General features: G+C 44.1%; 1 protein-coding gene across 1 annotated transcript in view; it reads left to right on the top strand.

Moving 5' to 3' along the window:
• The window catches only part of LOC309566090 (para-nitrobenzyl esterase-like), a 44,307-nt gene extending 36,815 nt beyond the window's left edge, over positions 1-7,492 (top strand). The window contains exon 9 of the mRNA XM_082271124.1: positions 7,330-7,492. Within this exon, the coding sequence (XP_082127250.1) occupies positions 7,330-7,472 (143 nt within the window). The 3' untranslated portion in view covers positions 7,473-7,492. The remainder of the gene's footprint in view (positions 1-7,329) is intronic.
• Positions 7,493-17,684: the final 10,192 nt, after the last annotated feature.

The following is a 17,684-nucleotide window of genomic DNA, read 5'->3' as shown; positions in this document are numbered from 1 at the left end:
CAGGAGAAAAAAGAGTCCCTCCAACCACCTGTAAAAAAAAAACTCCATTCACAGTCACACAAACTCCAGTCGAGCAGAATCATGGTACAGCAGTAGGCAGGTCAAGCCACACTCAGGATCTCCCAGGGGACCCACGCCGGGCTCCAGGGCCCCTCGCATCAAGCCACGCAGACGCCTCCGTCGGATTATTGAAGAAGTGGGCCTTGCCCCCATCCACCACCCGCAGCTTGGCCGGGTACAGCATACTGTACCCCAAATTAAGTTCTCGGAGACGCCGTTTCACAGGTTGATAGCTGGCTCTCTGCTTCTGCGTTGTTGCCGAAAAGTCAGGATAAATTGAAACACGATATCCATTAAACTCCAATGCAGGGCCTGTACGGGCCACCCGCAGAATGTTCTCCCTGTCCCTGAAATGCACCAACTTTGCGATCATAGGGCGAGGTATGGCCCCCCTTGGCGGTGCCTTGGAGGGAATCCTATGGGCCCGTTCAATAGCAAACAGCCTAGTGAAGGTGGCAGCATCCATGTTGGCTTTCAGCCAGCCCTCTAGAAAGTCCTCCGGGTGCCCGGCCTCCGAACCCTCGGGAAACCCCACAAACCTGAGGTTATTGCGGCGCATGCGATCCTCCATATCCGCCAACTTCAGCGTATGTTCAGCCACTATCTGCTTAGACACCTGCACCGTTGTCTCCATAGGGCGGACCACAGCCTCCACATCCTGAATCCTCCTCTCTGCTGCACGCGTCCTGTCCTTCACTTTGGCCAGATCATGCTTCAAAAAAGAGAACTCCATCTTAAGCCCATCGATTTGGTCAGTCAATGAAGAGCGACAGAATTGTATGGCCTCCATAATTTGGGACAGGGACGGTTCCCCAGAGGCTGAGGGATGAGAGCCAGCGCTGTCAGCACAGACCGGCTTCACCAGCCGATCCAACGATCTCCCCCTCTGTCTATGCCCCTTCCCAGGAGGCCTAGGAGCGGGCTCAGGCGCCTCAGGATCATCCCAGATATCCCCCACAACGTCCGCACCAGCCCGCTCCCTCGGCACCTCCTCCGCCAGGCGACCGGCGCCATCTTGGGATCCCCAGGCAAAGCGCGCCAGTCTGTCCCCGGGCGGCACCGGAGCCGCTTTACCGTATTTGACCATCTCCAACACTGTCCTCCCAGGTCCAGGGGTTCCCCCGAGCAGGCAACAGAAGAAAAAAACGGAGTTTGCGGGCAGGATGAGTACAGGATCACAGGCAGTCAGCGGAGCTCTCACTCAGAACGTCCTCACATGCCGGCCGCTGGCTCCGCCCTGCAGAGTCAATCTCTGATCTCCCTGTGGCCCTGGAGGAGGCCAGACCACTGGTCACAGTAACTATCTGACTCAGACTCAAAGTCCTCACAGTCTCTATAGTAAAATTGATTTTGGGGAACTGCGGTCCCTTGCTATTAACGCAGATGTACAAAGGACCATTTCGACCATTACTGATGCAGTATGGGGTACTCTGGAGTTCCTCTGGAGAATAAGGGTGCTATCCTCAGCCTGGGGTCTTTCAGAGCCCCTACCATTGCAAAGGCTTTTATTAACCTAACCCACAATTTGAGGTTTTCCATTAACTGGACTGGAAGCAACCTTATGAGTCCTGGACCCAATCTGAAGGTGTGTTGGAACTGGTCTCCTTTGAGAAGGAATGTTTTAAATATTGGTCTATACCTACAGTAGATTGGTAAGTGACCCATTCTGACAAGGAAAACTAGGCCAATAGAGGGTATGCTTACTTTTAATGATTTTGCCAACCAGCGAATGGAATCCCTCGTTAACACACAGTTTTCAGTGGTGGGTGCTATTCTTCACCTTAACATAGCTGTGACATCCATCTGTCGACTTGTATCAGAATAGGTAAAAAAAAATAGTATCTTCTCACCACTGCAGTAGACCCCTTCCTGCGTGAATATGTGGAACAGATGTCAGGGAGGGTGGGGGAGGCATAGCATGGTTGTCTTTAGACCTCGTCATCAGAAAGGGAGTTTCCTGTCCCTCTTCTGTTACAAGGGCAGCGGGTGTTCAGAGGCCTTCTTCTCAAAGACACCTTCCCTCAGTCCACCTCAGCTTTCACTCTGCTTTTGTAGGTCTAGTTCCTGAGCAAACCTGTGTGCCTAACTCTAAGGATCAGGTAGTTTCTGGACTGATCACTCAGCAACCCCATCAGATACACGTTAAGACTTTTTACCCCATCTTGGCTTTGTTCTCTAAGTGGAACATTATAATTTCTACAGTCTGCAGTCTGGATTTCAAGAACAGGTAATTTCCCTTTGGTCAGATGTCCTGGTTCAGATACTCCTCCTGGACACCATATGGGTACTGCTGCATCTTCACCTTCCTCCTACTTCAGAAGGGGTAATCTGGTTCCAGTTGTGGATGGTAGTGGTGGTCTTAATCCTACCCTGGCTGACCCCCTCCCCTAGGGGCAATTTCCTGAAATCTTCTCAACCGAATACTTCTGGACATGGAGAAAAAGTTCACATACCAAGTTGCACCTTTTACAGGTTAAGCAAGTCACTGTTCCCTGCTCTGGAATTACCTAGACTGATTGCTGTCCTGATAGGTCTCCTGTCACCTGTCCCTTGTATATAAGAATTACAAAAGGAGACACAAGCGCACAGCCGCCCTCACATAATAAAGTTTTAGTAGGACAATGAACAACACTTCTGTAGATACACTCAAAATGGTAATGGGCATATACATCGATGGATTCCCTTTCTTCCTCTCTCCCCCCCGGATGGCCCCTTCAAGTGCTACAGAGCACGATCACCGCTCTTGAAGTGCCCGATGGTGGGACCCAAATCCTCCTCGCTAAGGCTCCGGCATTCTCAGTCCAGTGCGCCTGCGCCCGGACCAGCCGACTAGCCGCCACTGCGCATGGGCGCTGTGGCCCTGCTGGAAGGCTATAGATGGAAAGGGAATGAAGAGCGGGGCGACGTTGCATGCTTACTTGGTTGCTATGATGACGCGTTTCAGAGGTGGAGCCTCCTTCCTCAGGTCATGCCCACACTTATACTCCTGTCCCTTGTTCCACTGATTCTGCTGCTTTGTTGGACCTGGTGAGTCTGGAGCATTTTTTGTCATGTGACCCTTAGGGTCAAGTACTGGCAGCAGTATTATTTCAGCATGATTCTTACTGGGTTTGCCCAGAGAGGTCTCTTGCCTACTGGTGAGTTTGTCTAGCTTTTCCCTAGCTCCAACAGGATTTTACCCGACTTATTCAGTTTATGGTTACACAGAAAAAAATGGGAGGACCTCCCAAAGAACAGGTATAAAGTGACCCCAGATGATGATGCAGTAAAAAATGTAACAAGTATATTTGGATTCAATTAGACAAAAATGTTGACATAACATGTATCAACCCTCCACCTCACACCAAATAACATTGTTATTAAATAAAAAAACACAAATTGGGCTCAGGAGTATATCAAAGAAGGTATGGAAGAACACTGGCTACTGTGCACAGGGAGATGTAAGTCAAATGATTGGCTCAGCTGAGCGATATCAATTTGACAGCGTTTAAAAATACAATCTGCCAATCACCAGGGCTGTACTAGATGCCTGTGCACTCATTTGTCAGGTTTCCTCCCACTGTCCAACATGCCTCCTCATTGGACCAGTGTGAAACACTTCAGACCAACTGAGCTGTACCTGAGCACCATGAGCAGACCTCACTAAAGGTTCACACTCTGTGATAGGCAGAGAACCATATAGATTTACGTGACAATAGGTTTACGTGACAATAGGAGGGTGCTACATCAACATTACAATCCCCACTCTGTTTGGAAGCGTATTAACAGTCTCTCAGTTCCTACAGCGCCCAATTAGACTGTATACTAAATGTAAGGAAAACGGGAGAAGTTTCTAGCTCCCCCTTTTTTTCTTATGGGAAAGCGGTGGGAGAAGGTAGGTTCAAGTTCCCTCTTGTTCTTCCCATCCTTTTTCTTCCCATAGTAACATCTTCCCTTAGTAACATAAGTCTCAGGGTCTGTATCAGGATTGGTCAGCGCCTCAGGTAAGGGCCACCAATGACCTTTGCAGGGGGCTTGACCTTTTCCTTCTGGAAAAATCTGGAATTCCCTTTCAGGGGTATATTAAGGAGGTCTCAACATCTAGGGCTCAGTTGCCTCAGAAACAGAGCTATGGTGCCCCCCCCCCCTTTTTTTGTCGTGGCCTACATTATGTGGTGGCGTCACCTTTGAGATGTTTAAAGGTGGACATTTTCTGTTTTTGATTATATGTTGATGTTTTAATCAATATGGATGTTATTGTTCCTATTTTGGAAAAATATATTTGATTTATTTAATGTTTAGGCAACCTGAGTCCTGGTGACTAGGTTGGGCTTTTCATTTAAAGATTTGTTGTTTAATAAAACATTTTGTGAGTGTTTTAATTTATTTTGAAACCAATAATAAATGGCCGCAGCCTTATTTATCCAAATCAGTGTCTGTTTTTAAGCCTGACAAGTCGCGGTCCATGCAGTGCTACGGGAACCGTTCTAAGTCGTGCCGCGGTAGTGTGAACCGGCACTAATTGAGTCCAATAAATTTGTTACATTTTTCTCTGCATAATCGTCTGGGTTCACTATACCTGCTCTTTGTGAGGTCCTTCCATTTTTTCGGTGAACTTCTCACTCTGGTATGTAGACCCACTCCGCAAACAGGAGGAACTGACGGATGTTTATTTAATCACAAACAGGCTTCCCCTACTAGGGGTGAGCCTCTCCCAATTAAGTACACCAGTTTATGGTTAGGTTGAAAATTCCTGCCTACCCTTGTTGTAGGCGCTCCCTTTCACCTTGCCTTGAATCATGGTGACTGATAGAATCCAGTCTCTTCGGCTGGACCTGAGTGCCTTTTCGGGATACTTCACAGGTTTTGGTGGGGTGATTCCCCTGACAATTTCTTGAGGTACCAAGATCTTATTTTCTTAGGAAGTTAGGTGAATCAAGGCTTAGGGCCTTCTTACTCATTTCGGCTGGTCTTGTCTTCACAAGAACTTTTCTTAGGTCCACCACCTACTATCGTTTCTTCTAAGAACCTGTCCCTTTCAACCCTTTTTTTTCTTTCCCTAATGGGACGTTGTTATTGGAGATATTATCCAGCTTCTCACTTGGTCTTGGGTCAATGCTCTCCTCTGTGTTGATCCATTCCTCTCTGGTCAGTGACCCATTTTTTTCTTGGTCTTGAGCATCAGGTTGATTCCCTGTGTCCTCCTTCCGGTCGTGCTGGCAGGTTCCCTCATCAGGCCTCATCCAGTGTCAGTTTTGGGCACTAGTCCATCAGGCAGTCCTTAGACTACAGGCAGTCCCTGTTTCTGTTTGGTGGGCCTTTGCCCACTCTTCAGTTGGACTGCTTTTGAATGTCCCAACAGTATAGGATTTCCTGTGTTCCTCAATTGGTGAGAAAGAAAATTGGATTTTTGTACTTTTCTTGGAGTCCATTGAGGGACACAGGATCCACCCCTCTCCATTCATGATCATGCTCTTGGTACTGCTTGCTACAAATTAGGATATGCTGGGGGCTAAGGTGGTTTTCCTGGACCCACATAAACACTCAGTTCTGAGTTAGGCATTGAGAGAAAAGTTAATTATTCAAGTTGGATTTGGTTTTACTATCAACACAAATTGTACATTTGCAAACTCAGAGCTCAGTGCCTTTTCAGTGTATTTTACCCACTTCTGGACCCGGAAGGTTTTACCCCCTTAATGACCAGGCCATTTTTTTTGCAATACGGCACTGTGTTATTTTAACTGACAATTGCGCGGCCGTGCAAAGCTTTACCCAAATAAAATTGATGTCCTGGTTTTCCCATAAATAAAGCTTCCTTTTGGTGGTATTTGATCACCTCTGCGATTTTCATTATTTCGCTATAAACAAAAAAAGAGCGAAAATTCTATTAAAAAAACAATATTTTATACTTTCTGCTATATATCACAAAAAAATGTAAAAATCAATTTTTTTCATAATTTTAGGCCAATATGTATTCTGCCACATATTTTTGTAAACAAAAAAACAATAAGTGTATGTTGATTGGTTTGCGCAAAAGTTATCACGTCTACAAACTAGGGGGAAAGGTTTTTGTCATTTTTATTTTTTACTAGTAATGACGGCGATCAGCGATTTTTAGCAGGACTGCGACATTGCAGCGGACTGATTGGACACTTAACTGACATTTTTGACACTTTTGGGGGGACCATTGACATTACTACAATAATCAGTGCTAAAAATATGGACTAATGGCACTGGCAGGGAAGGGGTTAACACCAGGGGCGATCAAAGGGTTAAATGTGTCCCTAGGGAGTGCTTTCTAACTATGTGGGGGATAGGCTTTCTGAATGAACACAGAGAGCTGTGTTCCTAAATTGGAGGAACATAGGAACCCTGTGTTCATTACTGACAGAACAGTGGTCTGTCTCCACGCAGTGGTGTATTTAGGTTTTGTGCTGCACTAGGCCTGACTAAACTTGGGCACCCCTAATTTAAATATGACCCACGCTTTCCTGTAAAGGCCACACCCTTTCCTGTTTATGACCCGCCCTGTCATCTGTAAACCACAGACCACAACCATCAGTGCAGCCTCATCAGTTCCCATAAGTTCAGCTACATCAGTGCCCATCAGTGCAGCCTTATCAGTGCTCCTCATTGCAGCCTCATTACTGCCCATCAGTGCAGCCTCATCAGTGTGGCCTCATCAGTGGCCATCAGTACAGCACCATCAGTGGCCACCAGTGCAGCCTCTCAGTGCCCATTATTGCAGCCTACCAGTGCATCATATCACTGCCCATCAGTGCAGCCCTATCAGTGCAGTTTATCAGTCCTGCCCCATCAGTGGCCATCAGTGCAGTCTATTAGTGCCCATCAGGGCAGCATATCAGTGCAGCCCCATCAGCTTTTTTGCTGCCCCCCAGCAAAGTGCTGCCCTAGGCCAAGATACAGCACTGTCTCCACGGGGAGTGATCGCTTGTGCCCGGCGGAAATCGCAGGCCGCCCGTCCCGCTGATTGGCTCCCCCTGTAGCCAATCGGCGCATGCGCGAGCCCCCACTAGCGGTCCCGCGAAGCGACGTACAGGTACGTCGTTTCGCGGGACAGAGCCGACCTGCCACAGTAAAACTACGGTGGCTGGTCAGCAAGCGGTTAAAAAGTGTTAAATGCACAGTAAATGGATAATGCAGAAATCTTCTGCCTGAAATTCTCCTTAGCTTTGAAATGTTGAAAGATACGCAATAACTGTCAGAACATTCTGAGAATTGGTGGTTTAGGGAGGACACAGATTGACTTTTATGTATTTATTGTTACAGGAAGCATGCCACCTGAATGGCCAGAGTACCCCAATGGGACAGCGCTATTGTCCACATCACTGTCTGTGGAGAAGGACTATCGCTCAGCTCAGTGTGCACTCTGGGAGAGTTACAAAATGTTTCCATACGCCTGGATAAACTGAGGAATGCTTATTTTCCATTAAGGGAAGCTTGTAAGAAAAGTTGGATGATTGTCTTCTAAAATTGCCAGTTGCCTGGCTGTCACGTCAGTTCAGAGGCTTCAACATTTTGGTGACTGACCTGAAACAAAAATGCAGATCAGGCGTTCTGACTTTCAAAAGTGTTTCAGTCAAGAACTAAAAAAAAAAATAGCCAAAGACAAAACAAGCATTTCATTTCAGATCAAGAAGTCAGCAGCAACAGTTTTCGAATTTTGCTTGGTATGGGTTCCCTTTGACTTGGTGGGTTTTCAAGGTCTTTAAACCCTTACTTGGGATCAACTGTTGGTGAAGAGGACCCTTTCTATATTCAAGAGGGTTGGGATAGTGGTGAGCATAACAAGGATAAAAATTACAAGTACTTAATTTGAGGAACACTTGCAACATTGGTTCCTCCACTAGAACATCAAGAGGGCTTCCAACTAGCAAAGGCACTTGATTGTACGCACTGAAGGTCTCCAATCTGAGCAGAACCTGCTCCTTTCATTGTGTTATTCGAGGTAGAATGGGGTCTTCTTTATATAAACAGTTTTTCAATGCTACAGACAGCTAAATAAGAGAAATGAAGGACGATGTCATGTTTCCTGAACTGTAATGAGCCTTTACACTTCTTTCAACATTCTCTGCAATTCTATGGCAAATCTTTGCCACAAATGTCCAAAAGTGGACAGAAGTGGAAAACAAAGTAATGAAAAGGTTTTTACAATTATATTATACATGTTGAGGCTTGATGTTCCTTCTAACCCTACTGTCCTAGGCAGGAGCTGCCAAACCAGCTGCTGCAACGACCCCACTGTCTCTTAAATCTATCTTGACAATGGAGTTCACAACAGTGCAAGTATTCACATTTCCTGAAAACATTAAACCCAGATGAAGGAGGAGTTCCATAACTCTGGAGATGAGATGGCATTGTAGACTTTTTTTTCTCAATAAACTGACTTTACAATGGTTTTGTGCTCAGTTTGTTTTTTTATTTTGTACTATTGTAAATAAAGGCCTGGTTCCAGAATTTATACAAGGGTGGGCAAGTATCCCCCAATTGCACTAACCAGAGAGGGCCCTGTACATAGAAATGGTCACTAATGGTGGCCATACACGCACAGAACTTCGGCCGAAAATGGTTGATTTAGGGAAGATCGTTCGACTATCGGGCCGTTAGTGAACACAAGTTCACCGACGATTTCGATCCTGCTCCCGGCTAATGTCGATGGATCCATAGCGAAAATTCTTATCGCTTCAATGAAAGTGTATACGTCTATGGTAAAATCGAAACGAAAATAATATACTGAATCGTACTGCGCATATTGTTATCGAACGATCATTATGCTCATCAAAACAATTCTTGAAACGAGTTTATTCTATCGGTTAGTGGCAAATTCGAATAATCGTTCAGTCTGCAAACGGCCGAAATTCTGTGCGTGTATGGCCAGCATAAGGCTCAGTTCACACTGTTGCAACATGACATCTGACTTGTGAGACCCCAAGGCGCACGACATATCAAATTCAATGTTTCCCTATGAGAGTCGTCTTAACTGGTACTATACAAGTCACTCAGACTTTAGAAAAGGTTCCTGCACTACTTTGGTCTGACTTGGGTGCAATTTTAGACACCAAAGGGAAACCCCCCTAAAAGTATGACTTTGAAGGGCAAATAGTGATTCAATATATTGGATAAAAAGTAGAAAAATATTTATTCACAGATAAGTATGACAGACACAATAAAATACCAATGCGGAAATACACAGAACAAAAACAGTTGTACATAAATAACCCGAAAATCTGTTGGATAACAGTGAAGAAACATCCAACGCCTTCCGAGATATCGGAAAGTTTTCTCTTCATCAGGGGTGAAAGGTTATGGGTACAGTGGTATCTATAATTCAGAATATACATACAGTATCTCACAAATGTGAATGCACCCCTCACATTTTTGTAAATATTTTATTATAACTTTTCATGTGACAACACTGAAGAAATTACGCTTTGCTACAATGTAAAGTAGTGAGTGTACAGTTTGTATAACAGTGTAAATTTACTGTTCCCTCAAAATAACTCAACAGACAGCCAATAATGTCTAAACCTCTGGCAACAAAAGTGAGTACACCCCTAAGTGACAATGTCCAAATTGGGCCCAATTTGCCATTTTCTCTCCCCGGTGTCATGTGACTCGTTTAGTGTTACAAGGTCTCAGGTGTGAATGGGGAGCAGGTGTGTTAAATTTGGTGTTAATCACTCCCACTCTCTTAGGCTTCTTTCACACGGCTGCTCCGCTGCTTTAGTCCGCTGCGGGACTTTTTTTTTTTTTTTTTTCACGGAGCGGACGACATTTGTGTCATCCGCTCCGTGTGCCCGCATATCATCCCATCCGTTTGCGGATGATATGCGGACATAATGTAAGTATATGGCATTGCGGATGTCAGCGGATGACACCGCTGACATCCGATTTTCCTTCCTTTCCGTTTTTTACACGGATGAAAAAATAGGGTTCTGTTCCAAAAAACGGAACAGAACTGAAAGGAGGAAAATCGGATGTCAGCGGATGGTAATCCGCTGACATCTGCAGTGCCATTCACTTACATTATGTCCGCAAATCATCCGCAAAAAAATAGGATGATTTGCGGACACACGGAGCGGCCGTGTGAAAGGACCCTTATACTGGTCACTGGAAGTTCAACATGACACCTCATGGCAAAGAATTCTGAGGATCGGAAAAAAAGAATTGTTGCTCTACATAAAGGTGGCCTAGGCTCTCAGAAGATTGCCAAGACCCTGAACCTGAACTGCAGCACGGTGGCCCAGACCATAGAGCGGTTTAACAGGACAGGTTTCACTCAGAACAGGCCAAGAGATCAAGATAAACTTATTTGGTTCAGATGGTGTCAAGCGTGTGTGGCAAAAACCAGGTGAGGAGTACAAAGACATGTGTGTTTTGCCTACAGTCAAGCATGGGAGTGTCATGGTCTGAGGCTGCATGAATGCTGCCGGAACTGGGGAGCTACAGTTCATTGAGGGAACCATGAATGTCAACATGTACTGTGACATACTAAAGCAGAGCATGATCTCTAGCATGATCTCTAGCCTTCAGAGACTGGGCCGCAGGGCAGTATTTCAACATGATAATGACCCCAAACACACCTCCAAGATAACAACTGCCTTGCTAAAGAAGCTGAGGGTAAAGGTTATGGACTGGCCAAGCATGTCTCCAGACCTAAACCCTATTGAGCATCTGTGGGACATCATCAAACGGAAGGTGGAGGAGCGCAAGGTCTCTAACATCCACCAGCTCCGTGATGTCACCATGGAGGAGTGGAAGAGGACTCCAGTGGCAACCTGAGAAGCTCTGGTGAACTCCATGCCCAAGAAGGTTAAGGCAGTGCTGAAAAAGAATGGTGGCCACACAAAATATTGACACTTTGGGCCCAATTTTGACATTCTCCCTTAGAGGTGTACTCACTTTTGTTGCCAGCGGTTTAGACATTAATGGCTGTGTGTTGAGTTAGTTTGAGGGGACAGCAAATTTACACTGTTATACAAGCTGTACACTCACTACTTTACATTGTAGCAAAGTGTCATTTCTTCAGTGTTGTCACATGAAAATATATAAAAAAATATTTACAAAAATGTGACCGGTGTACTCACTTTTGTGAGATACTGTATATCTCATTAATGAACAGTATATCAAACAGTTAAAAAATGCAGAGGACCAATGCGCTACCCAGAGAGTCTAACCTCAAGAGCCGCCGATTAAGTATAAAAAACAAATGTGCAAATCCGCAATGTGAAAAACTGATAAGAAAAAGCAGCCAATCTTAATCAGTGTCCCCACTGTAAACAATGATATAAAAAAAAAACTAAAAAATGGGCGCTAATTCTTATTCTTCCAATGAAATCCCAATGAAAACAATTTAAAATCAATACGAGTGGATGGATCTGTGTGAAGAAATGTGGAATGAAAAATGAAAAAGTGTATCTTCTTATTTTATAATCTGATATAAGAAGAATAAAATTCCAATATTCTTAAAAATTGGTGCAGATGGATAAATTAAGTGCAGATGGATAAATCTGTGTAGTGAATAGGTAAAATAAGGAGATAAAACCTCTCAATAATAATCAAGTGTGAGTGTATGAAATAATAATCCGAAGTGGAATAACCTAGTATGAATGGATGGTACAGATGGACAAATAGGTGCTAATATCATAAAGAACGTGCTTCAGCCATGATATAAATAATAAATAAGTAAATAAATATGTCTCAATCCATGAATAAATATAAACGATGATGAATAAATAATCAATCAATTCAATATTATAAAGTGTCCAAGAATAAAATCATAAGTGTAGCAAATTGTCCCAATAAATTCAATAATATTAATTGATAAATAACTGTGCAGATGAAATGTGCACTCCTATGTGCAAAAAACAAATCTTCATAAATAGTGTCCAAAAATGTGAGAAAAGTAGAAAACAAATAAAAATCCAAATCTCGATGATCTTAGAGTGTGTAGTGGCCGCTTACCTCAAACACACACAATAAACACATGTGTATGATCCAATAGTGAGGGTAACTTGCTCCAGATCCGCTCCACAGACCGCTCCTCTCTGATAAGCGGATGACTGGATTTTTTATCTACAAATTCCCATATGATGATACGGATCCTCTGCTATGAACTCTTGTGTCCTAGATTCCGATTCAACCTCATAGGGATATGAAGGAAAGATCGCTCATGGTGTGGTATCCTCAAAATATATTTATTTATAAAAAAGTATTGCACTTACAAAACAGAGAGTAGGTACACGCTGACACCGCTGCAAGCGGTATACAATAGAACTTCCAGTCATGGCCAAAAACGCGGAAGTGACGCCACCCGGCTCCTCCCGATGCGTTGCGTCACTAGATCACGTGACTTTATCAAGGGATTTGGATTTTTATTTGTTTTCTACTTATCACATTTTTGGACACTATTTATGAAGATTTGTTTTTTGCACATAGGAGTGCACATTTCCTCTGCACAGTTATTTATCAATTAATATTATTGAATTTATTGGGACAATTTGCTACACTTGTGATTTTATTGTTATTATAATAATTGATATTATTTATTTTATGATTTTATTCTTGGACACTTTATAATATTGAATTGATTGATTATTTATTCATCATCGTTTATATTTATTCATGTATTGAGACATATTTATTTACTTATTTATTATTTATATCATGGTTGAAGCACGTTCTTTATGATATTAGCACCTATTTGTCCATCTGTACCATCCATTCATACTAGGTTATTCCACTTCAAATTATTATTTCATACACTCACACTTGATTATTATTGAGAGGTTTTATCTCCTTATTTTACCTATTCACTACACAGATTTATCCGTCTGCACTTAATTTATCCATCTGCACCAATTTTTAAGAATATTGGAATTTTAGTCTTCTTATATCAGATTATTAAATAAGAAGATACACTTTTTTCATTCCACATTTCTTCACACAGATCCATCCTTTCGTATTGATTTTAAATTGTTTTTATTGGGATTTCATTGGAAGAATAAGAATTAGCGCCGATTTTTTTAGTTTTTTTTATATCAAACAGTTGTGTTATGAACATCAGAAAAATATACATACTGACCCGTAAAAATTTTACAACCAAGTAACAAACCACATGTAGTTAAAAGCCAGCCATAGGACTGGTTTAATCAGGTGCTCATACACAGAAAGCTAGCCAGGGAAGGGCCTGAACCACCACACAAGAGACATTGTTCCACCAAAAGGGCCAAAATTGGAACCCTTTATGTAATATGTATATATATATATTGATCAGTAAAGGACTAAATGCATATTGTCTTACTAGAAAGAGAGAGAAAACGGGTAGCCCCTAAAGCATACACCTACCTTTAGATTGTTGAAATGTAAAGTACATATATATGGGACCCAGTATTTAATATCCGTAGATAGATAAACCATATAAGGATGGGAGAAAAAAGAGAGAAAATGGCAGTAGGTCATAAGCAGGACTGGGGAAGACCCCGGTCGTGGTGGTTGATGATATTCTAAAAAAGAATAATATATTTGTAGCACTGCCCCCTTAAGGACTGCTGAATTTTCACACCTTCGGGTCTCCCTGGGTTACCGTTAGCAACATTGGCATTCACAGTCTATCACTTTACTTCTTGGCTCAGTCAATAATTAATCCAGGGGTATGTTGTTGTTTTGTTTTTAGTTTGAGTTTTAATAAAGTTTGGAGGACATCTATCTGTTGGTACAGCCAGACTGTTGATCCAACTTGCCACTTAGGTGGATTTAGGATTAAGTCTCTTTCCAGATGACTTGATGAACTAAAGTTATCTTCAGGACACTCTCCTAGTATCCTCTTTCTTGACCACTGACACCCGTCCACTGACTGTCGTACTCCGGGGTGGCCCCCCTCAGGTCAGGCCCCTTGACACGATCCGCTGTACTCACTATACTGTTTTTCTAGGGTCTCCAGTGTCTCCCCCTTAGTCAGCTTTCCTGAACCTCTGGATTCAGCTCTGTTCCTCTGATCCTCAGGATGACCTCCTGATGCCACGTGCCACTGCTACAGAGGAGGTGGCAGCCACCACCCTTCCTCCAGGACTCTGCTCACCAGCCAAAGACCCCGCAACACATGTGCTCCTGGCTTTTATACAGTAACCCAGAATGCACCAAGACCGCCTGTGTCTGCCAATCACCAGGACTGTATCAAAGCGGTTTCTTCCCACTGTCCAACATGCCTCTCTATTGGAACAGTGTGAAACACTCTCTAGACTCAATGAATCACATACTGAGCACTCTGAGCAGACCTCACTCACAGGTCCTGCTCTCTGGTAGGCAGAAAGCAATATAGATTTGCCTGCTGCTCCTCTGATAGGCAGACAGAGCCAAAAACTATACTCTCTCACTAGTACCTACCTAAGAGGGTGCTACAAATACAATTAAACACAAGTGAGTGTACTTAATGCAGGTAATATAATGCAGTGATAGAGTTCACCACGGTATAGGCCAATATGCTTAAAGATGCTTGCAAACATAAAGAAAAAATGGTCTTACCTTGTGTCCAAATGTGTAAGAGCTGAACCAGAGCAACAATACACTTACTGACCTGCCTAAATAGTGTTTAAGGGTGGTTCCTGAAAACTATTTGGGACACACCCCACAGGTGAGAAGTAATAGCAGGTAGGAGAAGTAGAATCAGGAGGGCCTCCCCAGTGAGGCGAGCACAGCGCCGATCCCCCACAGGGCGTCATTGCAGCCAAACAACCAGCGAAACCAGTGAGAATGGACGTGCCACTAAAGATGATGGACGTGCCACTAAAGATGATGGAATGGGAGGCCACAGCCAATGACAAGAGTGGGCGGGGGGGGCGGCATCCCGCGCCACGACCTCACCAGCGCATAATTGGTGCCAAAAAAGCTGGGGAAGCCATGCAGGGATCCTGACCACAAAAGGTTCCTAAATAGCATCCAAGTCGGGTCAAGTCGGAAGGAAGTCACAGGACAGAGTCGTATGACTTTGCCGTTGCAGCAGTATTTACTGAGCCTTATACCTCACGGCGAGACTATCGGATAAATGATCATCCATTTTTTTTTTGCATGCTAGTCTCATCAAAAAAAGTTTACTAAAGTGACTAAAATTTTTGTACAACTGAATAAAAATTCGGGAGTGATGTAATGTATTGTATTATATTTGTATTGTATTTTCAAACGACAAATGCACTGATTAAAGGAAAATTGTACAATCTGGTATTGTACAAGAACATTTTCATGCTTGTCCCATTGAATAATATCAGATGAACTGTCATAAATGGCTCTTGAAAGCTGAACTAAGGATCAGATTATTGTATGATCTCTTCGAAAGCGATATTTTTCGTACGATTTTCTAAATGTGTGCACAAACCATTAGGCTACAATAAAGTTTGCTAAACAGAAACATTTAAGACAATTTGCAATATTTGGGTAACATGCCTTGGACACATTTCTAAAGTACTAATGCAGTTTGGATTCCTTAAAAAAGTAATATAAAAGGTTTCCTTCCATTCATCTTTCCCTCGATCCTGACTAGTCTCCCAGTACCTGCCGCTGAAAAACATCCCCACATCATGATGCTGACACCACCATGCTTCATTGTAGGGGTGCTTTTGGCCAGGTGATGAGCTGTGCCTGGTTCCCTCTAGACATAACGCTTGCCATCCAGGCCAAAAAGTTAAATCCTTGTTTCATCAGACCAGAGAATTTAATTTCTCATGGTCTGAGAGTCCTTTAGGTGCCTTTTGGAAAACTCCAGGTCGGCTGTCATGTGCCTTTTACTGAGGAGTGGCTTCTGTCTGGCCACTCTACCACTCTGATTGGTGGAGTACTGCAGAGATGGTAGTTCTTCTGGAAGGTTCTCCTCTCTCCACAGAAAAACTGTGTCAGAGTGACCATTGGGTTCTTGGTCACCCCCCTGATGAAGATCCTTCTCCCCCAACCACTCAGTATAGATCAGTATAGCCGGGCGACCCATTCTAGGAGTGCCCTGGTGGTTCCAAACTTCTTCCTTTTGCGGATGATGAAGGCCACTGTACTCATTGCTGCAGAAAACTTTCTGTACCCTTCCCCAGATTTGTGCCTTCATACAATCCTATCTCTGAAGTCTACAGACAATTCCTTGGACTTCATGGCTTGGTTTGTGCTCTGTCATGCGCTGTTAACTGTGGGACCTTATAAAGACAGGTGTGTGTCTTTCCAAACCATGCCCAATCAACTGAATTTACCACAGGTGGACTCCAATCAAGTTGTAGATACAATACAAGCAGGGCCAGTGCTAGACTAATTTGCACCTAGGCAAGAGTAGCTACTTGCACCCTCTCCCACCACCACCTCATTGACTCCTCATTGGCTGGATACCTCTTCTTCATTGATTGGCTGAAGTTTGCAGGAGATGGCTTTGTCTCCCGCTAACATCATCCAATCCTGCAGCGGTATTCAGAACGTCAGTGTGTGGGGAACTGAGCAGCTATCAGGGGTCACTTACACAGCTTTAGGACTGGACTCCCTGGGCCTGACCCCCTTACATCAGAGTTTACTTTCATTAGGGTCCCCAAAGTCCCCTCTCCTTAAATCAGGGTCCCCAGAGTTCACCCTTATAAAAAAGACTCCACATTCATTAGGATCCCCAAAGTCTTCCCTTACATTAGCATCCCAAAGTCCCCCCTTACATCAGGGTCCCCATAGCCTGGCTGGTCGGCAAGAGATTAAAGGGTTTTGAGAGCTAAGAACGAAGAGAAATGAAATGAGAAGAAAAGAGATGAGGGGCAGGGTGGGGTAAGTGATGGGTACAAATAGCAGAGTAGGAAGGGTAGTAGGAACAAAAACAAAAAGAGTGGGCCACCTCCCCCTCTGTTGTTCGCATATTACCATGCTAAGATGCACACTGGCGAGCTATGTGCACAGTGTCAGGTTATTTTTTTCTTGATGTAGCACCCTCCTAGGTAGGTTGCAAGGTAAAGTATATGTGTGGCCCTGTCTGCTTATCAGAAGGGTCTGAGCTGTCAGTTAGCCTGTCACATGCTTCCAGGTGTGACCTGTTGAGTCTGGGGAGTCTTCCCACTGTATCCAATGAGGGACCTTGTTGGACAGTGGAGGAAACCTAGCCAATAGCGCACCAGGGTTTATGACTGTCCCAGTGGGTGGACGGCTGTCTCTCCTCCTGCTGAAGTGAGGAGGGTGGTCCAGGCAGCCGGCCAAGGGGATGAGCTGGGCTACAGGATCCAGAGTGCTGACCAAGTGGAGCTGCTGGCAGAAGACTTCTGGAAAAACAGTATCGTGAGTACTTAAGGATCTGCCTGGGGGTCTGCCTGAGAGAGGGGGGCCACTCCAAAGAGGTCAAGGGGATCAAGGAGCCCGCTAACCCGGAGTGTTGTAGTAAAGGGGGTGCCAAGTGTTAAGCCCTGAAGATTAGGGATAAAGGGGGTGCCAGGAAGGGCCCTGAAGTTGTTCAGCAGTACAGTCTTTTTCATGGAATAGCTTGCCTTAGGAAAGGATCACCTCAGGAAACTCAAGTGACTCTTTTCACAGCAAGTGCCAAGTGAAATAGCGGCCTAGCTGTGACTAGCTCAACTCAGCATTAACCAGCGTTAATCTGCATTTTTTAGATCGTCCCAGCCTATTGT

The sequence above is a fragment of the Pelophylax lessonae genome (genome assembly GCF_965119305.1).
Source record: "Pelophylax lessonae genome assembly, chromosome: 10".
NCBI classification, from domain to species: domain Eukaryota; kingdom Metazoa; phylum Chordata; class Amphibia; order Anura; family Ranidae; genus Pelophylax; species Pelophylax lessonae.
This window is presented reverse-complemented; position numbering and strand designations above follow the sequence as displayed.